At 36.3% G+C, this 26,368-nt stretch overlaps 5 protein-coding genes across 5 annotated transcripts; 3 read left to right on the forward strand and 2 right to left on the reverse strand.

Annotated features, from left to right (window-relative positions):
- The first annotated feature begins 293 nt into the window (after nt 1–293).
- On the forward strand, nt 294–3,412 carry LOC133333209 (ornithine aminotransferase, mitochondrial). Its single transcript, XM_061541537.1, has 5 exons — nt 294–598; nt 999–1,167; nt 2,470–2,610; nt 2,676–3,180; nt 3,252–3,412. Exons 1-5 carry the CDS (start codon nt 294–296, stop codon nt 3,410–3,412), a joined length of 1,281 nt encoding a protein of 426 aa, XP_061397521.1.
- Nucleotides 3,413–15,228: 11,816 nt separating this feature from the next.
- LOC133333213 (nuclear hormone receptor HR78) lies at nt 15,229–17,692 on the forward strand. Its single transcript, XM_061541540.1, has 4 exons — nt 15,229–15,333; nt 15,441–15,746; nt 16,093–16,395; nt 16,452–17,692. Exons 1-4 carry the CDS (start codon nt 15,306–15,308, stop codon nt 17,669–17,671), a joined length of 1,857 nt encoding a protein of 618 aa, XP_061397524.1. The 5' UTR covers nt 15,229–15,305; the 3' UTR covers nt 17,672–17,692.
- Nucleotides 17,693–18,006: 314 nt separating this feature from the next.
- On the reverse strand, nt 18,007–20,061 carry LOC133333230 (probable aminoacyl tRNA synthase complex-interacting multifunctional protein 2). The gene is made up of 5 exons (XM_061541558.1): nt 19,939–20,061; nt 19,564–19,743; nt 18,730–18,897; nt 18,447–18,675; nt 18,007–18,383 (listed from the first exon to the last, which is right to left on the reverse strand). Exons 1-5 carry the CDS (start codon nt 20,059–20,061, stop codon nt 18,007–18,009), a joined length of 1,077 nt encoding a protein of 358 aa, XP_061397542.1.
- A 573-nt stretch (nt 20,062–20,634) lies between these two features.
- LOC133333212 (U3 small nucleolar RNA-associated protein 14 homolog A) lies at nt 20,635–23,135 on the forward strand. Its single transcript, XM_061541539.1, has 2 exons — nt 20,635–21,047; nt 21,108–23,135. The coding sequence occupies exons 1-2, from the start codon at nt 20,646–20,648 to the stop codon at nt 23,133–23,135; spliced, it is 2,430 nt and encodes an 809-aa protein (XP_061397523.1). The 5' UTR covers nt 20,635–20,645.
- A 104-nt stretch (nt 23,136–23,239) lies between these two features.
- On the reverse strand, nt 23,240–26,049 carry LOC133333231 (uncharacterized). Its single transcript, XM_061541559.1, has 9 exons — nt 25,710–26,049; nt 25,437–25,589; nt 24,886–25,037; nt 24,649–24,799; nt 24,175–24,573; nt 23,980–24,108; nt 23,766–23,916; nt 23,606–23,712; nt 23,240–23,535 (listed from the first exon to the last, which is right to left on the reverse strand). The coding sequence occupies exons 1-9, from the start codon at nt 26,047–26,049 to the stop codon at nt 23,240–23,242; spliced, it is 1,878 nt and encodes a 625-aa protein (XP_061397543.1).
- Nucleotides 26,050–26,368: the final 319 nt, after the last annotated feature.

The following is a 26,368-nucleotide window of genomic DNA, read 5'->3' on the forward strand; positions in this document are numbered from 1 at the left end:
ACTTTTGTTTTTAATTTCATTCATACGAACAGAAGCAGTCCGACAGACTGAAAAAAAATCTTGAATCGTAGATTTGTGATATTGAAATTTCTTTGTTTTTGTTGCTGTTATTGTTGTTTTATTTCTGTTAAGGTAAGCATAAACGACAAATAAGTGTCAAGTGTTTTCCGTGTTGTTTTCCCACGAAACGGCATCAATGTCAAATTGGAAACTAAAGTAAAGAATTCGTGTTTGGCCATGCAAATGACACTAATGAACGCCGTTTTTTTTTTGTTTTCTTTCTACAGAAAAAAATGTTCTCAAAATTAACAACCAGATTGGCACCCCGCCTTTACACACCCGCCGCCGGCACAACAATTGCCAGCCGTCAGATAACTTCGCAACAAGTTTTCGAACGCGAAGATAAATACGGCGCCCACAATTATCATCCCCTACCCGTGGCCCTAAGCAAAGCCAAGGGCGTTTTTGTTTGGGATGTGGAGGGCAAGCGTTATTTTGATTATTTGAGCGCTTATTCGGCTGTCAATCAAGGTCATAGTCATCCAAAAATTATTAAAGCTCTCACCGAACAGGCTCAAGTGTTGGCCTTGACATCACGGTAAGTAAATGAAAATACATGTAAGAAAAAAATAGACAGGAGTAGTGGAAAGTTTTCTAAAGAAGTCCAGCAAAAAAAAAAAAAAAACAATCCAGAAGCCAAGAATATGAGATAAGCACAATGTTACCCAGAGACTACGAGTCGAAATTTAAAAATAAAACAATTATCATTACCCTGGAGTATATTTTGAAAACAATTGTATACGTGGAGTAGCTCTTCTTATCGCGCCAATATAGACGATTAACTGATAGTGTTTCGTTGATTGTTTTGGCCCACAATAATCTACCAAACGCATAGGTCATGTCTTATCGCAATTAATGTTTTAACAGATTGATTTGAAAAATCCAAAACATAAGTGATTTTGTCTAATTTTATTTTTTTCTATTTTTTATTTTACTAGTGCCTTCTATTCGGATGTTCTGGGTGAATACGAAGAATATGTCACCAAATTGTTCAAATATGACAAAGTTCTGCCAATGAACACTGGCGTTGAAGGTGGCGAAACTGCCTGCAAATTGGCCAGAAAGTGGGCCTACACCAAGAAAAATATCCCTAAGAATCAAGCTAAGGTAAGTCATTGCAAATTTTAAAAATCTTTAAGAATTTTTAAATTAAATGAGTGGTAAGAGGGCTTCAGTAATTCTCCACTATTCTTGAGAGGTTAGTTCGAAGATATTTAATTGACTTATCGAAAACTTGGGGTGCTCAGACACGTTCCTTAACTCTGAAGATATTTCTGATTACTTCATCTCATAAAATGTACAAATTAAAGTTGCCGTTTGGAACCTCACGGGCTCGGCGATAAGAAAGATGCCATCAACGTTTATGTTAAATAGAATTTGTCAGGGCTGTTAAGATCCTAGAGATCACAAATTTCCATATGAAGTTTTCTTGGCTATTATGAGGACCTCGACCGCTTATTTTGCCCCAAATCTTGAGAGTTCCTTCGTTTTAAAGCAAAACTTCATCTGAGGGTTCGGGTATTTTGAAGAAATTTATGTTCTGACTTTTTGACCATATTTAAGATACAGTCTCTACAATTGTTGCCGGTTGTTGTAGAACCCCAAACTGACCGAATGAAATGTGTTGGGCCTCACTTTTATATACACGATATATGGAAGAGTGCATGGCAAATTCGTAACTCAGTTTGCAACACCTTGTAATATGCTCTAAAAAAGCTGCTGAATTGATTTTGTTACTGATGAAAAACTTTGCTGAACTAAGAATTTCTAAAGAAAAACTTTGCTGAATAGTGTCTTTCTATCAAAAAACATTGCTGAATTTTAAATAAATTCTGTTTCTCTATTAGAAAATCCTTGCTGTAGAGAAAACTTCATTTAATTAAGTTATTCCATCGAATTATCTTTGCTGAATTGTTTTTATCAATTCAAACCTTTGCTGAATAGAGTTTTTTCACCGAAAATCTTTACTGATGTGTATTTTTCTATGAAAACACCTTGCTGAATTGTATTTTTTTAAAACAAAACTCGGCTGAATTGTGTTTTTTTATAGAAAAGATTACTAAATTGTGATTTCCTAAAGAAATACTTTTCTGAATTTAGTTTTTCTGCATAAAACCTCTGCTGAATGGAGTTTTTTCACAGAAAATCTTTGTTGAATTATGCGTTTCTATAAATAAACCTTGCTGAATTTTATTTTTCTACACCAAAACTTAGCTGAATTGAATTTTCTCCTAGAATACATTACAAAATGTTAATGTTCTACAGAAAATCTTTGCGGTAATGTGTTTTTCTACACTACTTTATTTACCCAAATCCCTGATATTTCGATACGTAATTACGTCCAACCAAAGTGGCATACCGGGTTCTTAAACATATTCCTAATTTCTTAAATTTTCCTATTTTTTATAGATTGTCTTTGCCGAAAACAATTTCTGGGGTAGAACCTTATCAGCCATTTCAGCTTCGACTGATCCCAGCAGTTATGAAGGTTTTGGACCATTTATGCCTGGCTTTGAAATTATCAAATACAATGATATTCAAGCCTTGGAGGTAAGTTCGGAAATATTACATATACATATATAAATAAATAGAAAAAATAATTCATGTACTTACAGAAATCCTTGGAAGATCCCAATGTCTGTGCCTTTATGATTGAACCCATTCAGGGTGAAGCTGGTGTTGTGGTACCCGATGATGGTTATTTGAAGAAGGTACGTGAATTGTGTACCAAAAAGAATGTGCTATGGATTGCCGATGAGGTACAAACCGGTTTGGCACGTACTGGTCGTATGTTGGCCGTCGATTATGAAGGCGTAAAACCCGATATTTTGATTTTGGGTAAAGCATTGTCCGGTGGCATGTATCCAGTGTCTGCCGTTTTGGCCAACGATGAAGTTATGTTGTGCATTAAACCCGGTGAACATGGTTCCACATATGGTGGCAATCCATTGGGATGCCGAGTTGCTATGGCTGCCTTGGAAGTTTTGCAGGAAGAGAAATTAGCTGCAAATGCATACAAAATGGGTGAATTATTGAGAAATGAATTGAATAAATTGCCCAAGGATGTGGTATCTCTAGTTAGAGGCAAAGGTCTCATGAATGCCATGGTTATCAATGCAAGTAAGTTGAAATGGGATTAAAATTTTGAAATGATCTGATTTTTAATTATGTTTACTTTATTTTTTTCACAGAATATGATGCCTGGGAAGTTTGTTTGAAATTGAAGGAAAATGGTTTATTGGCCAAGCCCACCCATGGTGATATTATTCGCCTTGCCCCACCTTTGGTAATCAATGAAGAACAAATGTCGGAGAGTGTGGATATTATTAAAAAGACCATCATGTCAATGTAAATCAAAGAGAAAACTGTGACCCAGAGACAATAACAATGCCTTAATTTCGCCCTGCTAAAGTCTGAATATTAAGTTAAAAAAAAACGCATTTAAATGTAGATTTCTAAGTGCATTTTTTGTATCAAAATTTTCTATATTTTTTAATAAAAAAACAAAACTCTGTAATTTCCCTTTTGTTGGAAAATAAAAAATGCAAAAAAACAGAGTCCATGATACCCTTAATGTCACAATGACAAAAGTGTGTCAAACAAAGCCAACCCAGCCATTGACAGACGTCGGTCGACCATCAAAGCCAACGAAATAATTGAATCATAAAATTACCACTCATTTACTCGCACAACCTTGGAAGGAAGTGGCCAAAACATTAAGATAAAATACAACAACAAAAAACGCCTTAAATAATGTGAAACGAAATTATTACCACCAAAAAAGATTCTCAGTTTTTTAATAAAAATCGAGATATTCGGGGCAAAAAAATGTGATTTTTAATTAAATCACGGCCACTTCATTTAAATGCTGGGGATGGATGATGGTTGGTAGGTCTCTCGGTCTTGAGACAAATCAAGTGACATGCGGTCGTTAAGCAATAAATTGGCTACAAAAAAGGACATCTTTGCGACAAACACACACACACACAATGCAAGCTACAACCGTGACAAGGCAAGGCAACAAGGATACATAAAAATGCCAAAAAAATAAGCGAAGCCTTTTTGCATACTGCAGAAGATGCTGCTTATCTGTTGGCCAAGAAGTAGTTAAGAAAACAAATACTTTCATTTATTTTGCAGTCAGGAATGTCGTCGGGCAATAAAAACCGTTAACAAGAGAATGTTGGAAAATTAAAAAAAAACGGTAATTATTGCAATGAGAAAATAAGTAAAGCGGCGAGGATTGTGGGGTGTGAGGTATTGTGGAGGTGGTGGTGGGAAAAAAGGTGCTAGAAATTCTTTGGAAATTACAACCCGCCAAATGCAAACAAAGATTACCAGTAGTAGTTTCACAAAAAAGGATTAGGGGAATTTGGAAATAAAGACAAAATAATAAAAATGAATTTCACAAGAATGACAATGAAAAGGCCATAAATGCCGAAATTAAAATCAACGGACTTATGCTAATATTTTTGTTGATGATAGGCGAAATGTGAATTGAATCCAATTGCATGTTGAACACCACAATGGAATGTAATATTAGAATATGAAATGTATACTGTGTGAAAAAATAATAAATATTTTTGAGTTTAAGGAATTCGTGTTATTCGATATAAGCATTTTTTTCTACTTAATTTTGTAACCGAATATATCCATGTGTTAAAAGTGTTTCGATTTTTTGCCATTATTACTCCACCTGTCGACAAGGTAGTGGATTGGAGAACCTTCTGATACGATCTAATAAACTCCAAAATTTGAACTCACAACAAACACCAATAAAGGGAGAAAAAAGAATAAAACATAGAAAAACACGATTTTTATCACTACAGCTTCCACTGAGCTCAGCAGTTACGACGGATCCTTTATATCAGATTCAAACTATCGTGCGAAAATTTTTTAGAAGTCTTGACTCATGCAATGGTTACAGGGTTTTGGTTTCCTCGTCATATCCTAATCCTTGATAAACAGCTATGTCCCATTGGAGCAGGTCAGAGTTTAATATTTCATAGCCAATGTCAGCATGGTTTTGGCCAATATCTGAAAATTATACAGTAAAACCGAAATAATATATAAAAATAATTGACCCCCTTTGAAAATTTGCACATACAGTCGAACGCGTTTTCAACGAAAGTGCAAAAGTCCCTAGAGAAGTCCTGCCGTTTATTAAATACTGTTTATAACGACATATCGCATATAGCGAACTATTTCACCTTAGCCTCTTTATAAGCGATTTCGACTGTACATTGCTTTTATCGGTCCACATTAAAGAATGGTTTTCACAAAACGGTACCTCGCTCCGTTTTTTTTCTTTTTGAAGCCTTTTAAGCCGCATTTTCCCTCAAGGTACTTTAAACGGCATTTCGATTTATCGGATGATATGAAACATCTTCGTATAAAAATTTCAATGTGGCTCGACATAACCCTCATGTGAAGGTCCCGCTCATTACAATATGGTCATAAGAGTAATTTTCCAAACAGCAAAACCTTACAAGTTGACTATAAAAATTACAACAAAGGTTCGTATATTGCCGTATTATGAAGATTCCGGCCGTGGTAAATGCTTTCGCTGGGGGTAAATTAAAAGAGTTCGGAATTTTTATTCAAAATGTTTAGGGATTTTAGGGTACCAGAAGGAGTGGATAGTCTGTTCGCATGATATTATAAAATTAAAATGTTTGCACAACATTGGCTATTTTGTGGGGGAGGTACCAGAAGGAGTGGACCGATATTCCCCATTTTCGAACTTGAACTAAGTTTGTGCAAAGTATGGATGAAATCGGTTAATCCCTTCGATAGACGGCCAGACAAACAGCAAGACAGACGGACGGAGATTTATAATTGGACTCCAAATTGTATGAAACGGATTTGGCCCAAAGAAACATGGGGTCTAAAACCAATATTTCGATGAATCACATTGTTGTCACATGAAAGTGTATACAACCTAATCGATTTGCGCTGACTTGTGACGCGGTAATAAATTTTCTTGATGAATTAATACTATTTGTTTCCAAAATGCTCCCAGCTGTTGAAGGCCCTTCTTGTTTATATGAAAATTATTACATGCGATTAATTAAAAAATAATGTGCCACAACCGAACCTAATGAAGGGGTTTCCTGCTTACTGTTGAATATAGGATACGATCCTTTCCGAAACTGATACATTTTCAATAATCAACAAACTTAGATTACAGTTAGACCCGAGCTTATCTCAATACCCTGATGACCAAAAAAATATTTCATAAAAATTAACATATTCCAAGTACGATTAAAGTGGCTAGACAAAGCTTATTAGATGGAATTTCTTCAAAAATATATTCAAATTATTTTCAACGAAAGAACAAAAAAATCCAAAAAATAAAACCTTTCCTTCGTCTTTTTATGCAACTTACAAATAAAGACATTTTAAGGTTATTACCGGCCACTTGGAGTAAAGTTCAGGCAAGTGGCGATAAAACCATCAGATTATGTGTGGCCTCTAACGCCCTTTGTTTTGCACAGCAGCAGCAACAGAAGGACCAACACGGAGCATTTCACCACCCTCAGTGGTCAACAAAGCCAAATGGCTAAGTATCTTAACATTGACTTGACTTTAGTTCAAAAGGACTGTAAGGAAAGTTCTTCTTTTTTTGCGTGTCATTTTCTCCCTCTTTTTTTTTTGGAAAACATTTGTTTCGTTTCGTTTTTTTTTCATAACGAGATGGCGTGTGTTGATAAACGAAAACACAGCTTGGACCGAATAAAAAAATTCTATGAAAATGAGTGAAAAAAATCTAATAAAAAACCATTGAAGACATCCTGTTGCTATAAAATCATCATCAGGACACAATAGAAAAACAACCTTAAGAAGTGTTGAAGTGTTAAAGACTTTTTTAAGGATTTTATTACTTCACAGATAAGATTTGAATGAGCCATCTGAGCAAAAAAGAACAAAACTCAGAAAAAATATACAACATTTTCACCCAAAATAATGGAACAGAATTTATGGAAAATATGTCTAGCAGATGAAATTAAGAGGGTGTTGAAACGGAACACACAAAAAAGTTAATTAAAAACTATGTCCAAACATCTTGATGAGCCAGATAGCCAAAGAAAAAGGGAGTAATGGTAAGGCAAATCATGAAATTACTTTAAAATTGGTGAATAAAAAAAATCAAAATTAAAAATAAAATAAAATGTCAATAAAAAGCCAAAATCGTCATTGACCTATTCAAGAGAATTTTATCTGAAATCAATTGCTCCATAGAAGTCATTGATATTGATGTTTTGGTAATTGGTTACAAATTCATGACAAATATTGATGAGGGGAAATACATCTAAAAGGGAAATTGTTTAGAGCCAACCCCAACGGTTTTGAGACAAGAGTTCCCTTTAGTGTACCATCCTCTCCTCCAATTGCCTTTATTCCTGCCAAGTATATTTACACAGAAAAGCAGCGTGTTAAATTTGTAAGCACCTTTTACAGGTAAGTGTTATACACACCATCACCAAATCTTCCCCCACCATGGCGAGATAGAGGCCAGATGGAATATAAAAAACACACAAGCATAGGACTACAAATATTTGTATCCGTGTTAAATGCTGGTTTCACTGATGCTGGTGCCGCTTGGAATGTAAGTCATGTAACGAAGTAAGTCAAGTGTAAATATTAGCAATTAAGAGGTCTGATAGACAGACCAAATTGTTGAGTGTTAAAAACCAAATGATGCTTGTTATTTATGGATTTATAACAATAACGATAAATTCGTGATTGTGACAAGAGAAAAATATGGTTATGGTTCGATGGGGGGTGATATTAAATCAATAAAGATTTATATCAGTTATTAAGAAATATTTTAAATTATCAGGAATAGAAGGGGTGTCAGTGCATCTCATTTGTGACAGATTTTTGTTACTTTAGAATTATATGATGTGCCATAAACATGAGAACCTAAACTTAATCTGAAATGGACCTCATGATTACCTATAATTTATAATTCGACCTGAAGTTTGATTATACAGTCAACGTCCTGTATAACGAATGATATATTGTCAGGACTATTTGTTATAACAAAAAATTCGATATATCGCGAAGTTTTTCTAAGGTGCAATTTTTATTAGAAACAACAATAAAAATTCGACTATTTTGCTCATTCGTTATATCCCGAGTTCGTTAAACTGAGTATTCGTTATGCCGGGCGTCGACTGTAGCCTTAAACTTGATGTTTGAATATACAATATTAGGTTGGGGAAAAAAATCTATTAGGCCGGTCGTCGAAAAATTCGATAAAATCGCAGAAATGATCGAAGTCGATCGGCATATTAGCAATCGTAACATCGCCAAGGAGCTAAAAATCGACCATAAAACTGTTTTAAAACATTTAGAGCTTCAAAAATAAGCTCGATGTTTGGTTGCCACACCAATTAACAGAATACAAAAAAAGGATGATCAAATTTTCACCTGCAAAGCCTGGGCCAAACGGAATGTGATAGACCCATTTCTTAAACGGTGACTGGAGATGAAAAATGGGTCACATGCGATAACCCTGTGCGAAATCGATCGTGGTCAAAGAGCGATGAAGCACCTCAAACGGTGGCCAAACCAGGACTAACGGACAGGAAAGTTCTGATATGCATTTGGTGGGACTGGAAGGAGATTATTTGTTATGAGTTCATATGACCAAATGCTAAATTCTGATCTCTATTCTATTCTCTCTGATGACCAGAATGGGCAGAATTGGCCAACATGACAACGCTAGGGCACACACATCTACAGTGACTCACCAGAAACTTCGGGAGCTTGGTTGGGAAGTTGTAATGCATGCTGAAGCATGTTAAATAAATATTACGATGTGCAAAGTTTGGATGAAATCGGTTGTTCCCTTCGACAGACAACCCGATAGAATGTTCGTCCTTCCGTCTGTCCGTCAATAAACATGGGTCTAAAAAAACAATATTCAGAAGGGGCACATTTTTACCGTATCAAAAGTGTATGTATCCTCATTAGCCATAAGACTGAGGGTATGAGGCGGGACCTTTTCATTTTGGCAGTAGTACATGTGCTACATCTTGAAACACCACAGTGCATGAGGTTGGAATTTTCTCAATAAAGAAATTATTGATATATACTCTCCGATTAGGTGCATGGGAACTTCCGAACAGGCTTGAGTCTCTTCTTGGGTATATACAACACCTTTCCAATAATAAACTTCCTGTATGTACCTTATTAAGGGTTAGACATTGCTGAAGAGTGAAAATCAATATTTCGAGTAGTTCACGAGATATGCGTACTTATTATTTAAAAATCCGCCCCAAATTGGCAAAATTAATAACGAATTTTAACAAAAATCTTAGCTTATTCTTCTAAACTTTCCGATTTCCGGTCCCGATTCAAAATTTTTGTTGCACGGTGTAACTGTTCAATAAATATAATTATCTTTTTCTTTCCTCTAATTGTATGATATATTATTAAAATGGCAAATTAACCCATAAAATAGATACAATTTATGATAGTAAATAACGTAGTCTGAACTCTAAACATATCCCCTTTTTAAGTCTCAGCGATCCATAGGCAGTCTAGCTTTTTCAAATATAAAAATATAAAAAAAAACTTTTTACAAGTCATAACTAAAACTCCTCCTCCTAAAAAACCTGCTATAATCCCATCAAAAAAATCCAAATGTTTTCCTGAGACACATCTGCAAAATAAGAAACTATCACTGCCTTAGTGCTTGAGGTAACAGACATTTGTAAATTAAGTTTTTTTCCTCACCAAGATTGCATTACTGCAATCTCAGTTTGCAGTGTATCAACCTGTCATCAAAAGTCAGTTTTTTTATCAGTTGGCACTTGCCAACTCCACTAAGTGACGGGTGGTAGTGGGCTGCTAGGTTACACCCTGTCATGTGCAAAATAAGTCGAAAAACATATTTTATGAGCCCATGATTTTGCAACACATTCACAACAACAAATTGAAGGCTCAAGACGAAAGTCATAATGCCAATGTAAAGTAGAATGAAATGAAATCATGTAAATTTATGCAGCGGATTAGCAGGAATATTGCACGCAAAAAATAACAAATCTTTGGCAAAAATGGAAAATGAAAGCAAGTTAAACACATACGCAAATCCATGAGAACGCCCACTTTTACAACGCACACATATGTGGTGTTTTTTGGGAGGGGAAGTTATCATATCTCTAAAGGCAATATATGTGAATTCATCCATAGGCAACTGCTAATTGTGTCCCATATGCGTAAAGGTATAGCAAAAAAAAAGAAGAAGGAAAACGGCACACACAGAAAAAACCGTAAGCGTCGTTTATTGTCAGGATTTGCAAAACAATATTTAATAAAATTACAAGCAACAAAAAAAACAAACAAGAAATAACAAAACACATGATGATGATGAGGCTTAGTAAGGGAGAGGGGAAAGAAATAAATACCAGGGGTTGGTGATAGGTGTTGCCTACGCTTAAAAGAAATTATGATTTTTTTTGTGGCATTTGTTTTTTAGTCTCAGATTTTGGTTGTTTTTTTCGCACCCTCTCTATCTTCTTGTTACACAAAAAAAGGTGGTGCGGCACAAATAACCACAAAATCTACATTTAAGTAGCTAATAAACATTTTTTGTTGCTCTTTTTTTCTGTTGTTGTTTTTTCCTCTTCTTGTGTCATAATTATAAGTATCTTTTTCGCATCACAAGTATCGCTGTCTTGGTGCTACACTTTGTGCCATGTAATCCCATTATAAAGACTTTTGTTCTTTTTTGAGGGAAATTCTTTACCACTTTATGGTTATCGTTTTATGTTTGCTGGTGGCATTTTTTCAAAAAGGTGTGGGGATGATATTTTTTATAGAAGAGAAAATTGTCTTTCGAAAATACTGCGGATTTTGTAATTATACTATACACAACTATGTTGTCTGGGTATTATAGCTTTGTGCAGCCCCAATAATTTGTAAAGCTTTGGTCCTACCTTTATGTATACCGATCGTCACATCTTAACTAGTTGAGTCGATCTAAGACATGTGTACCCGTCCGTTTGTCCATTCTAATTTTTAAAATTATACAGACCACAGTTATTGGCCAATCGTCACAAAATTTTGCATAGAGGAATGGGTTTTAACCAAAGAAGACCCCTATTCCGTTAATATTTCGGGGATGAAATTGACCAAGAACTTTATTTTTGCCACTGTTATGACCCAAAAATCGCGAAATTTTGCATGGAGAAGGAGATAAGACCAAATAATAAACGTGCCTGCGGATGAAACGAACCCTAACTTTTGCGCGTAAAACGGCAGATTTTGCATTCTATGGGGTATATATTTACTTCTGAAGAACATACGAAGGCAGTTCGGAAAGTTCTTAGCCTAGCACAAAAATCGCGTTATAAACAGAAAAAGGTAAGTTTTGGAAACTTCCATCTCTGTTATGAACACATGTTAAATTTTGTTTCGATCTGGCAACTCCTTCCGCAATATGAGTTGTAAATCACCCAATGAGAAACAAAAATATCATATTACAGGCAATTTCGTAGAAAAGGTTGCCTAAAGTCTCCAAAATCTCGAATTTCGGTAGGAACCGTTATATAGGGACTACCCTAAAAAGTAGACCAATAATAGTCTACTCGGTTGAAAAACGTGAACAGAATCCCCAAAAACCCGAATATTGGGAGGCATTGTCATATGGGGGCCATACCAAAACGTGCGTATATTTCCAGTGCCAAACATCCTACGATTTGTAGCAATGTATGATCAAAATTTCAAAGCTCTCTCTCTTTCTCTCTTAACTATTGTGAGCTCTATCATGATTTCAGCGGACAGACTAACGTGGCTAAATCGAAATAGAATTTTATCCTTAACCAAAATATATATCTTATGTGGTTTACGGGTAATATTTGGAGGTTTTACAAAGAGAAATTAAAATATGTACATAAATATTCCAAACCTTTAAAGGCCTAATAAAAAAAATTATCTAACTTCGCCAGGTGATCTAATTACGTGACCAACACTGTACTGTTTCCAAAACGTAATCAAGGGTCAATAGCTCACGGAATATAACAAAACAAATGACAAACAAAGGAGAACACTAACCAAAGTGGTTAAGAAGTCATCATCCACAGCAATGACAACACCAACAATAACACGGGTAATAACTACAACAAAACGACATTACAAAATTCAATTGTGTTCATTGCTGTTTTTTTTTTCAACACTAATTTTTTGTTGTTGTCGTTGTTGTTACATTTCATGATTACTCTTTGGGAACAATAGGCAGCAATGGCCAGTTCACGTCAGGATGTGCAAAACACACACACACACAAAAGAGGAAACAGAGCGAACCAAACAAAAAAACAAGCCAAAAGAAATCACCATAACAACCACCTGAAATCAATGTCCGCCAGAGTCGTCAGCTTGGCAGTCAAAGTGAAGTTCAGTTAAACAATGTGTTTTGCATATTAAATACTCTAGTTGTGTGTCATTATGTAGCGTGGCTGCTGCACCTTTTTTAAAAAAAATGCCATCAGTTTATACAGAGGCTTGATGGCATTTACCAACGCAACACATTTCTCTCACTTCCGTTTCCTTGTCAACAAAAATATAAAAAACGTAACTTGGACAGTGAAAAATAATGTTAAACTAGATGAATATAAAATATATAAAACCTCATTTAATACTAATTATAATTTAATAAAATAAATTAAATTAAATTAATAACACTAATTAATTTTTTTTCAAATATAGAAATAAAATTAATTTGTCAAAATATTTTCTATTATAAAGTATATTAAAAAATCGATCTAAAGAAATAAGTATATTTAACTATCTTTGACATCAAATTTCCTCAATAATCTATCACAAGCTATTTAAAACATTTGACAAAAACGACACATGTCATGCGAGCCATAATGATGTGTGCTTCTTGTTTCCCTAAAAAAAACGAGTTCTTCCGCAAGTGACCAGAATATCAAAGTTCACACAATCACCTTTGTCCTTGTTCCTGGGCAGTCACACGTGTTTTAAATAACTTGCACACACATGAAATTGTTCACTCGATTTTTTTTTGAGAATTCCTGTGGCAAAATTGTTTTTATCAATTTGATGTCCTCTCTTAACCACTTAAACATGTGATGTAAAAAAATGGCCGAGTTTGTTTTTGTGTGAGTGAGTCAGTGTATGTCCTGTTGAACAATTATGATGACTGACAGACAGACCGACACACTCATTTTAGTATTCCATGGACATTGTCGCACGGCCATTTTCCGCTATAAGTTGATTTTTGTCAATTGAAATATGTTTGACAAGTGAATTTTTTATTTATTACATCGATTGTAAAAAAAAAAAATTATGGCCATCCGATATAAAATTTGTACTTATTTTAAAAGCTTATCAAAATTTAAAATTTATATTTGTCAGAGTTCAAAAAATATTCCAAATGTATTCCTTTTTAAAATTCGCAGAGGTCACATTTAATTGTGAATCATTGACGCATAAAATTTTAATTGTATTTTATTTGACGGTTGATTGGCTGCCACACACACATGAGACCCAAACACGTTGTTAAATAGGCCAAATGAATGTTGCATATTGACTTGCAACATTGATATATTCTTAAATAGAACAAGAAATTAAACTGTACGAAAGGATTTTCCAGCGTACTTTTCAATGCAGAAATAATTATAAATTAGTAATTTAAAGATAGCAGTCACGATATTGACTGTATCCGAAAGATTGTGGTATAGCTAATACCCGCCCTAAACTAAATGATTCTTAATGCTTTTAAAATGAATACTTTTTTAGTACCATCAGCTACCAAAGTCGACCAAAGATAAGACGGTTTCTAACAGGGACGCGAACATTATTGCTGACAAGGTCTCCCATCTAATCAAGAAGAACCTCAAGTTCCTATAAAATTTACAACCAAGGCTATGACAGTGAAACGGTTACTCAGTAATTCCAAATAATCAACTAAATTCGCGAAGCTGGAAGTGCTCACAATAACAATGCCGTCTCCAAAGTCCTCCGGGGACCAAATATCAAACACAACCAATTGTAAAATAGATAAGGACCTGAAATTAGCAGCATCCAGTCGGAAAGCCTCTCGATTACGTCGAAGAAAGTCCCGGCAGAGAGGACGAATTTCCAACCTTTAAAATCGATGCTGATTCTGGCTGATGTCATTCGTTCGGTTTCCGAAGAAAAACCTCTGGCAATATATGGGTTAACTGTTGAGAAAAGGATTCTGCAGAATTTCATTGGAAAACAAAACCCACACAGAATTTAGAAGGTAGCCTAAACTGCAGGGTCATATCACCTAAATTTTTCCAAAGAATGATAATTTCACATTAAAATCCCAATCATTTACCCGTTTCCCAATAAGAGTTTTAAAGCAACGCCATCTACCGATGAATTTAACTCTGAACACAATATCAACGGCCAAACACCATGTAATAACGGCCACTGAGTTGCATTTCATTGAAAACACTTTGCCCACTCTATCAACAGCAACGCCGCTACAATAGTTTCTCACAAGCTCTGAAACTTTGCGAGCAGAAAAATAAATTCTAATCAATCCATCTTATTAGAAGAGGTAAATTTGTGTTGTTAGGTTCTTAAACGACAACTCCAACAAATACAATTCAAAATAAATATCAACTAAATGAATTATTCTCAAATAACTACATAGATAATTCCTATTTATCTATTATCCACAGCTGAGAGGTGGTGGTGCATCATCAGCCTTTTTTTGGTGAACAAACAAGTGATTGACCTCGAGTTAAAAGTGAACAACAGCAACAGAAGCGCTAATGAAAAAAGAGACACACAAAAGCAAAGCAAATAACATCAAAAACCCAAGACCAAGTGAAGCAACAATTTTTTGTATTGTTTTCAAGACTCGTGTCCGTGTGAGAGTGAGCGCGTGTGTGTATGTGTGTGTCTAGTTAGAAAAGAAGTAGTTAGTGTACGCTAGAGCTTCTAGTGTGCTCAAGTGATGTACGTACTGAACTAGAAAACAAGTGCTTCTGGCTTTACTCTTGCCTGCCTGCCTGCCTGCATAGGATTTAAGTTGTGCGGTGGAACAGAGAGGGGAAGCGAAAAAGGTCAAGAATTTTTATAGAGCAACAACAGCAGAAAACACAGCGTGGAGAGAGGAAGAATACAAAATACGTACGAGTAAGAAGTATCTTGCCCACAACCTGAACAAAGCAACCAAAAGAGTGAGGGGACAGAGCAAAAGGTGTGTGACGGGGCGACATTATAAAGCTCCGACAATGGGCACAAGTGGTTTTCAAGCTGAAGGTGAGGCTCAAGGCTATTATATTGTAGTCACATTCGTGTTACTTTACACATTCTTAGAACTAACTACTCACTGCTACCTGTTATCGTTGTTCTGTTCTTCTTTGCAGAAAAGTATTTTGTGAATCATCCCACGTCAACTCATGGAGTTGGCACTGGTTCGGTAGCTGGCGGTACTTCGACAACAGTGCCCACCAACATGAACGTGGAATTGTGTCTGGTTTGCGGTGACAGAGCCTCGGGACGACATTATGGAGCCATCAGTTGTGAGGGATGTAAGGGATTCTTCAAGCGATCGATACGCAAGCAATTGGGCTACCAGTGTCGCGGAGCAATGAACTGCGAGGTCACCAAGCACCATCGTAATCGTTGCCAGTTCTGCAGATTGCAGAAATGTTTGGCCAGCGGCATGAGAAGTGATTGTAATTTTCATTTAATAATGTCGACAAACATCCTAACACAATTTCAAAAAGAAAAAAAACACACATTTGGCTATGACTAACCTTACACCCCTCCTTTTGGCTATACAACCTACCCAATCATCACATCAGTTCATCTGTTTCAAAATCATTATACTCAAAACCATATACAATACATACATCCACATAAACGGGAATTGAATTTATGTTAATGTCAGCAAAATTTGCGACAATCCAGTTTCAATGCATGATCATTTCTTCATTAGGAAATACCTGTTGCTTTCAAGTTTTTTAAAAACAAATTTATTTCTCTTTTAATTTATGTCAAAAACTAAACTTGTAGCTGTACAACATGAACGAAAGCCTATCATAGACAAAAAGGACCCTATGTCATCGGCGTCCACCAGCCAAGCTGTGCAAGGGTTATCAGTGGCTGCGGGTGGAAGTGGCTCTGCTACATCGACAATGAAATCAAATTCTAGTCCTCAATTCCATCAGAGATCGAAATTATCGCCCCTGTTCAATCACAATTTGAATGCAGCTGCTGCGGCATCAAATGCAGCAGCAGCAGCGGCTTTTTCTTCATCAGCAGCAGCTGGAATATTTCCAATGGGTCTGAACTTTGCAGAACTGACTCAGACTTTAAGTAAGTAACCCCTCCTATTGAAATAATATTCAACTCTTTCTAACCTTCTCTCTTAGTGCTGGCAACACAACAACAACAACAGCAGCAGCAACAAGTTCAACAGCAACAACAACAGTTATCCAGTCAATCCTCAACCAGTTCCAACAAGCACACAAGTTTTTCACCAGAACCAAAACATCAACTAGATGACAATGACGACGATGAAGATGATGCCTTCGACAACACCACCACAATGTGCTTGCAAAATCTCTCAAACAACAACAATCAAAACATTAATTTCAACCTAGACGCCTTGACACCAAATCCTGCAACAGTTGGCTTCATACAAACAGCCCTAGACAAAAGGGTCATTGAGAAAGCCTTGCAACTACTGCAGCCGATAAAACAACAGCTAGACAATATGCCAACAGGTGGAAATGGACTCTCAATAAAAAATGAACTCAACGAAGACGATGAGATGGGTGATCAAAGTAGCAACGAAGACGACTTCAATGACGCTATGGATATGGATGATGGAGGAGGTGGTGGTGAATTTATGGCCAACGAAGCAGTATTTGAAAATGAGTTAATATCCCCCAGCTATGCCAGCTTCAATTTGCAGACACCAGCATTGGTATCCTCGTACTTTAATGTCCACTATGTTTGTGAATCGGGCTCGCGTATTATATTCCTTACAATCGTATGGCTTCGCAAAGTACCAGCTTTCATGGAGTTGACACAACGTGCTCAGATAACATTACTACGATCCGCCTGGCCGGCATTGTTGGCAATTAGTGTGGCCCAGGTTCAAAATCTATCACAGCGTACCATCATTAGTACCTTGATCACCAATGTTCGTCAAATGGCCAACGAGAAAATGGAGCCACAAAAGATAAAGAAGCTAAGTGAACACATAGCTCGTCTCAATTCCTTCATTCAAAATATCCAATCTCTGGAGTGCAGTGATATGGAATATGCTTTACTGCGTCTAGCCTGTCTATTCAATGCCCACTGTTTCGTGAAACGTAAAGATCAAAACGTACGCTCGTTTGTACAACGCGTGCAGCAGTACAGCCTCACTAGTCTAAGAAAATTGATAATGTCACAGGAAATACCCGCATACGAAGCGGACGAACGTTTTAACAACATCGTTCTCAACCTTATGCCGTTGAGTGCCTTAGAGTCGGAAGCAGTCGAAGAGTTGTTCTTTTCAAATTTGGTGGGCCAAGTGCAAATTGACAATATGCTTCCGTATATCTTAACGTTGAGTAACAGTATAGGAAGTTTGAACTGTTAAACAAACTTGCGTTTTTTCTTTTCGTTTCGTTTTTTTTTTAACATTACTTAGACTGAACAAATATATATGAAATATCGATGATAATAAACGTGAGAAACTCACAACATTAGACTAGTTGTAGATTTAAAATTGATTTTCAAAGAATAAAGAAAATATGTTTTTTTGTAATATTACCAAAATGCCTACGTTTTCTTCCTTACCTTGGGGAGGGGCACGAACTTGGTAAGATTGCATTTATTTTCGTCAATTTGAATTTGCTTATTTCTCGGCTTCGTACTTGTATTCTTAAACTAAATTGTGTTTGTGTGTGTTTTGAGAGTGCAAATTTTCATTTCTTAAATCAAAGTAAATTTAGCGGCACGTTTACGCCATTCCAGCAGGGCGGGAGTTAAATCTTTATCAGTTATAGCAGGCATACGACGCAAGGAACTGTGAACGCCAATATCGGCGATGGACATTTTGTCACCACCGAAATATTGTTGTTTTTGTAGGCGATTATTTAGCAGGCGAATAATATTGGCTCGGGCCTTGGGGGTATTGCAACGCAACAATTGATAGCAAATGTCCAGCACAACATCAATTTCATTGCAGAGGGGAGAATTTTCATAGCGGTACTCGGCGGGACCAACACGTCCCAAATAGCGAATAATATTCACTTCGCCATAAATGGGAACATACATGGTGGGAGAGCTGATCATTTCTGTGTGTTCACCTGTAAAAGAGAGATAACGCTGCCTATACTGACTATTGGTAATTGGATCCGAGGACTACTTACAATTTTTCCATATCAGCGTGACATTCACTTTGGGTTTATCGGGATTTACTTTCACACTCTTTAGGGCCTGTTCAAATGCTTTAGCCTCTTTGCCAATGTCGTTCATTGTGGAATGGGTAAAGGTTTTCACATCAATGGTAAACAAATCCTTCCAGGCATTTTTCATGGCAAGTAGGGCATAGGGTATAAAATTGGGATGTCCATTTATCACAATATCATGCAATGGTTCCTGAAATTTGAATTTTTATTAAAACATTGCTTCCACATTGTAATGGAAACCTACCTCTCTTAGTCCACCATTGTTGTTGGATATATAGCTAGTTGCCTGAATACCTTTTTGACACAAACCCAATGTTGAACGGATTCCGGCCAACTGTTTCTTCAGTTCTTCCAATTGAAGCATCACCTTCTCTTGGCGTTTAACCACCGTTTGAGCATCACCACCAGAGACCTTTTTACGGGTGGGGGCGAAATAAACAAAAATTGAAATAAATTTAAGACAGAAAATAAAAATATGAGAACATTTTGAGGTTAGTTTTCAGCAAATGAAATGTAAAGCACCAATAGACCTCCAAACTCATTTCTCTTTAGCTATCTATATTCTAGAGCAATGAAAACGGCTAACAAAAACTATTGACACACACTGAACACTTGATGAAAGACTACTGGCAAGAAATGAGCAACAGAGGCGGCAGGCACAAATTTAGTGTCTGTGTGTGGTGAGTGAAAGCATAATGAATGGAACGGACAAGAGAATTAGTGCTTTGTAAATGACATTAACATGGAATGGAGCGTAGAGAAATTATGTTATTAACAGAGCTAATGATGTTATTTGTGTTAAGCTATGTAGTAAGACATCCCCTTGTACCTTCTGTACGGACGAAAAACATAATGGTGCATATTCGTATTAGTAATGCTCCACCACCACCCAATGTCCTGGGGCCGGTTAGAATGTTAGCCTAATAGTTCTACTTGAAGGTTATGGTAAAATGTCGCGTCTTCTAAGTGGACACTAGACAGTTCCATATAGAATGAGTGCATTATTAGGACGTTATACTGCTGCTGCTGTTGGGTTAGTGAGATCATACAATAATTATAATAATTTCCATAAAGTAACCTTGATAATCTGTTGTATTTGAGCACCCAATTTATCCAAATCAAGGGGACAACACGTGCTAACAGTGCCAGTGGTTGCCGCTGTGGTCGCACCAAAGAATTTCAAGAAGCCCTTCAAGAATGGTACAAACATGAGATGATTAATATGATTGTTATAGAAATAGAAGAAGAAAATTATGACCTAAAATGGACTTACGAAAGCGTGAAGTAATATTTTATGGAAATTGCAACAATTGCTACATGAGATTGAATGAAATGAATTAAGAATCTACTGCAGAACAACTTCACTTGATGTGGCAACAGAAATTCTTATTAGTACAGAGGAGTGTGTGCAAGAACAATCAAGCATCTCGAATTGTCCAATTCATATTCTTACCTCGGTGACTTTTTTGGGGCAGCCCTTCTCCGCAACTACGGCTGTGTTCAAGTTCTTCATTTCGTACATGCACTTTGGCACGTTTATGTCGAATTGTGGTAGCAAAGTTTTTAATTCATACATCTTTTTACTTTTAAATAGATAATTTTTTATATTTTCTCACTTTTTTTAGCGAAACAATCCGTTTGTCACGTTTGCAAAACTAGAACGAACTATTGGAACTATTCCGATAAAGGAACGATCGGAACTAGTTCCAGCTCTTTAATTAATATAGTTCCTTTTTCTGATCCAGTTCCTTTTTTGAACTATTTGAAGCAAAGGAACTATATGGAGCAAATGAATTGTATGGAGTAAAGGAACTTTCATTGATACATCCAGTAAATATAAAATGTTTCAATGAAACAAATCGGTGGAATGAAAAATATATATGATGTATAAAAATAAATATTAAATATATATGACGTATAAGAATATTCCGAAAACTAACCAAAAAACCAACCTAATTTAAAAACGTTCCATAATGCAATGTGCTCGGCGACTTTATTGTGTTCGACACGACAAACGCATTTCATTCCTTCTCTCACGAGAGACTGACTGGAGATTGTCAACAAACACATTTGAGAACTGTCAATGAAATAAACGTGCGAACGTGGTTGCAGCTGAAGCCGATTTTAATAAATTTATATTTTTAATTCACCAACGAAATCATGAGTGACGACGAGGAACAAGTCAATCCCAAATCCCACAAACAACTGCTGCAGGCTATCAGCAGTTTGGGAAAGAGCCAACATATACGAAAATCAACACGTGATGAACCGAAATTAGTGCAAGATGAATTTCAGTTGGTCAAGGGTTCGGCTGTTGTGTCCAAACCCAAGGCACAGCCCGTGGCTATCAATGATTTGGTGGAGGTTTTAAAGGGCAACAAAAAACTATTGGAAACGGGAAAGGAACTCAAGAAAACTGTAACCACAAAGAAGGTGTTGGAGAAACCTTTGGAGAAGCCAGCTGCGGAGCGTATCAAGCGAACCATTGGTTATGAGAATGTCAAAGCAAAGCTGGCCAAATGGGATGCAGTGGTGGCATCAAACAGATCGGCCGAGACACAGGTATGATATCAAATAGAATTCCACCAACAATCCCTTCAATATCCTCTTCTTTTCATCTAGGTATTCCCCTTGAAATCGGAAACTGTCTATGTCAACACTTCCCTAAATCGTAAACCCCTGGAGCAAAGTGTTAAAACTGATTTGATGTTGCAAATGGAAGAATTGGAAAATAAATACGCCAAAATGAAACGTGAACACTTGGGCGATACTCATGATCCCGCCGAGTTGGAGAAACAAGAGCAACAGCTATTGCAGAAGAAATTAACAAAAGAAGAATTGATAGCCAAACGCAAGGAGTTGGCTTACCTGAAAATGCGTGAAGCTCAAAAATCTGTAAAGGCTCGCCTGCAAAAGAAAATCAAATCCAAAAAATACCACAAACTGCTGAAGAAGCAGAAAATGCAGGATCAAATCAAACAGTTTGAGTTGTTACAAAAAACCAATCCAGAGGCTGCAATGGAAAAACTAAATGCTTTGGAGAAATCCAGGGTACTGGAAAGAGCCAGTCTGAGACATAAAAATACTGGTACTTGGGCAAAGAATTTACAAATTCGAGCCAAATACGATAAAGACGTGCGCAAGGATTTGTCAGAACAGTTACAAATCAGCAGAGAATTGACTCAGAAGGTCAAAGATGAAGATTCCGACGAGGAAATGAAAGAGGAAAAGAAGGACGATGTAGATGAAGATGATCCCGAATATGATCCTTTCAATCCATGGACCACTGTAGGCAAAAAAGATAAGGCAACTCCAAGTGAACAGGAGCAACCGAATTGGCGTAAATACTGGCTTGAGCGCAACGACAACGAAAAAATGCTGGAGGAGTACAAACGCCTTCTAAATGAAGAACAGGAAGAGGATGAATCTAAAAATGAAGATGGTTCCGACAATGATGAGGAAACGGCACAGAAGAACGATGATGACGAAAATGAGAGTGAACACGAAAGCGTCGATGTACCAAAAGTAGAACAAAAGGAAGAAACTAAAAAACAAACTGCTAAAACACTAAAGAGAAAGCAAGTCGAAAAGAAGACCACTACTAAATCTAATAAAAATCAGAAACTAGAGAATGGCTGGTTAGTGGAAGAAATTGATCCTGCTGCTGTCAAATCCATTGACGATATTTTCGATGCCCAAGAAGATAAAATTAGAGAAAAATTACAAAAGAAATTAGAAATAATAAATGAAAAGGGTAAACAGATAAAGGAGAGCAGAAAGGACAAAAAGAAATATTCCAAGGGACACGATCCATTGAAGAACTTGAAGGATTTGTCCTTCAAGACCAAAGCATCACGTCCTGAAATTGATGAAGAGTTGAAAAACGAACTGGATGAAGAGGAGGGTGATGCAACTGTCAAATTAAATGAAACATTGGACAAAGCAATGTCTACAAAGACCAATGATGATGCCACCGAGTCAAAGGACAAGACCGCCACTACAACAACAGACACAATAGATCCCAATAAATTGGCAACAGTAAAACTGAAACAGCATGGAATTGGTTTCGGTACAGTCAGCGAAGCAATGGGTGATGTTGATATGGACGACGAGGATGAAGATCCCAATGCCGACCAACAAATGACAATTGCCCAGGCCTTTGAGGATGATGACATCATTGCCGACTTCAGTCGCGACAAAACAAAAGATTCCGAACTGAAAGATGCAGAAATTCAACTGTCAATGCCCGGCTGGGGTTCATGGGCTGGAGCAGGCATTTCTAAAGAACAAATGGAAAGGAGAAACAAACGCCTGCTGCTTAAACTGGCTCCCGAAGAAAAACGAAAAGATGAAAACAAAGATGGTGTGTACATAAATGAAAATGTCAACAAGAAACTAAGAAATCACCTGGTATCTGATGTACCCTTCCCATTCACCTCCCTGAAAGATTATGAGGCCAGTATAAGAGCGCCGTTGGGACGCAACTTTGTAACTGAAACCGCCTTCCGTTTGCTTACACGTCCATCGGTCATAACACAGAAAGGTAAAATTATCGAACCCATGGATGAAAGTGAGCTGGTCAAGCCAGCACGTAAATTACGTAATCCTGTGGATATACGTATCGCTAAAATGGCCGAGGCCAAGTCGTAGAAAAGCCTATGTAGATGATATACATTTTAAGAACATACATATGTAGTAAATAATAAAAAAAATTATTTTTTGAATATAATTAATAAAAAGTGTCTTTACAAATTTTATCGTAAAACAAAGCTGTAGTAATTCTTAAACATAAATGGGGCCTCATCGTCCGATATGAAATTTCTTTCGGGCTTAACAGAAGAAAATAGATTTTCCGAAGGTTTTTCCAACATTTTCATTTCACGACCACCCTCCTCCAGGAACCGTTCTAAATCCAATGGGGATTCATACTCGGTATAGGCGGTAACAACTATGGGCACATTGAGGTTAGCGGCGGCGTTTATTGTTTCGGGCCAGGTGTCTTCCATGTTGAAGCCAGTGGAACGATATAGGCCAGCATTAAAGAAACAAACTGTGAAAAGAGGAGTAGACAGAAATGAGAATAAGGGGGAGGGGGGTTCGGAAACAAAATGCCCACTTACTTAAATTCGGGTTTAAAAATCTTTTGGAACGACAGTAATCGTGATAGATATTTGCCTCAAAGAAATATTTTACTGTGCGTTGATTTTTTTGGCACACTTTACAGCACCTACGGGGATATAGAGGTTATAAATATTGTTCTAAAAATTGTCTATAAATTACTTTGTTTTCTGTAGTTGTTCAAAAGATATATTATTGGGATTTAATTCAGGCCCCACAAATACCACATTTAACGTTTTTACCATCGGTGTAATGTGCAAGAAAAACAATTCCCATTTGTGTAAAATATCAACTTCAAACTCAATTTCAGCACCTAATTGAAAGGGCCGGAATCATTATAATATTTAAGGTGTTCTGTTTGGTGTTGGATACCAACCTATCAAGTGTATTGTAAGTTCCTCAAGCCTATTCAGTTGTTGTGTTAATTTTAGAGCATACCAAGCGGTTAGAGGAGCCGTTGAAATCTGTGTTAAGGCCGCATATTCACAACTGTTTTCGGGTAAATCTGTTTGAAAAGAGATTGGAAATTAAAAACGGAAAATATATGTACATATCGGCGTGTTTTCATTACCCATATTTAATTTTTTGAAAATCTCCCTGGTGGTGTTGCATACCAAAGGTGTATCCTTTAATATTTTACTTGGCAGCGATGGATCTAAACGTCCAAATTTCTCCTGTTGCATTACCAACTCCTTAAAAAGTTGATAGAATTTACACCACTTTTCATGTTCGCTAACCAGATGCAATGGTTCCGAACAATATGCCACCATGCCACAATTGGGACAATCTGTTAATGCTTCATATTTACGACATTTGCCATTGATACACAGACGTGGAAACAGTATAACTTCCTGTTCGGTGGCCGTTAAAGGTCTCTGTAAAATTTCCGACACTTTTCGTATCATAATAATGCGATAAGAACGAAATTGATCGGGTGACATATCGGAGCATTTGCTGAAAATGTGACCACCTTAAAGGAAAACAATATTTACGTATTCATCAGTTTTTTTCCATACTGACTTAGTGGCGGAAAAAATTATCCTACCATCAACATTGGCTGCCACCTGCTGTAGTGCTGAACATAATTGTCGATGTTCCACATCATTTTGCATGTGATCGATGTTACAATAATAAGTCATACGGCATTTTGAACATTCAATCAATTGCTCTATTTTGCATAAATCACATTTACAAAGCTACGAAAGGAAGGCGAAGAAATAAAAAAACACGAAAAACATGAAATATGTATTTTCGTCATGCCATAATTTCATTTCATACATACATTGCATAGACCGACAAGAAAATATTTTCTTGGTTTATAAATGTATTCAACATATTCCTCTTCATCGTCGCTAGATTCAATATCAGTCATTGGTTTTTGATCTAATAGCTTTTTAAGATTTTCCATTAAGGTATTTGGTAGATTTTCATCGCCTAAAAGATCAGTATAATTTTTTTAATTAATTATTTTTACATTTGATTTTTGTAGAGATCTTGATTTAGTACTATGTGTATATAGACTTGTAACACTGTAAACGAAATATATAATAAAAAAAGTATTTAATGTTAATATGTTATATATGTTTTTTCGTATTTAATGGAAAATTAAATTCAATTATAATTAAACAATATTATGTATGTATTTAAGTAATTACAAGAACTATTCAGTCCCAAGATTTAGTAAATATACATAACAAAAAATTGGTTTGAATATATAATTTAATTTTCAATATCATTTAAAAAACATTTTAACAAAACAAATAGTTTAATTTTCTAAATCAAGATCGCTTTTAATTTTCGACATAATTCCCACATTCAAAATTCATCACTCACCATCAGACATCATTGCTTCCATTTTCTTTTGTAGATTCTGTATAAATGCATTTTTCTCGGTTTTAGCTTCGGCTACATTCTCTTTAACTTTCTCTTTCGCTTTTTGATTTCCTTTGGGATTTTGATCTGCCGGTGATGATGTTTCCGGTGTCGCTTTTGATTTTGTTGCATTTTTAGAAGAATTTTTCTCAGTTTTAGCGTCCGTTATTTTCTCTTTAGTTTTTTCTTTTGATTTTTGATTCGCTTTGGCATTTTCAACATTTTGTTTTGCACTTTCGGTTACCGGTTTATCAGTTGTTGTTGGGGTTTTAGAATTCTTATCAGGAGTTTTTAATATTTTCTCGTGCATTATACGTGTTAATGTTGTTACAGCATCCGGTTCCGCACTAGGCATTTCAGGTGGTTTACTATCATCTTCCAAATCGGGCATATCATCATCATCACTAACACCTTCTGTTGGTAAATTTGAATTTTCTACCGTTTCTTGGATCTCCTCCGAGGGCATTTGATCTTCTTCATCCTGTTGTTGTTGCTGTTCTTGTGAAGCCAATAAACGATTGGCTTTATTCCGTGGCCTATTGCGTATTCTGGGTTTTTTCTTATTGGGTTTCATATTTTTTATTGTGACACTTTCACTTGTTTAATTAATTATATAATAGAATAATTTTTAGGATTCCGCTAAACCTACAGAAGTACTTCACTCAAGAGAAGTACGCCAGCAAATGTGCGCGCTGCTATGTACTATTTTACAAAAACCAAACGAATAGTTGTATTTGATTGTTTAGCCCAACAGTTTTAGAATTGGCTAGTGGCCATAACATGAGCATTGCAAAAACAAGAATGAGATTTGTATTTGCTAATTATATGCGGCGGTATTTTGTCCCAGTCACAGCCTAACCATCGCATTGTACGTTAAACGCTATCATCAGTGG

The sequence above is a fragment of the Musca vetustissima genome, unplaced genomic scaffold, assembly GCF_032173495.1.
Source record: "Musca vetustissima isolate MV318-11 ecotype Yass unplaced genomic scaffold, APGP_CSIRO_Mvet_v1 utg12664, whole genome shotgun sequence".
NCBI lineage: Eukaryota > Metazoa > Arthropoda > Insecta > Diptera > Muscidae > Musca > Musca vetustissima.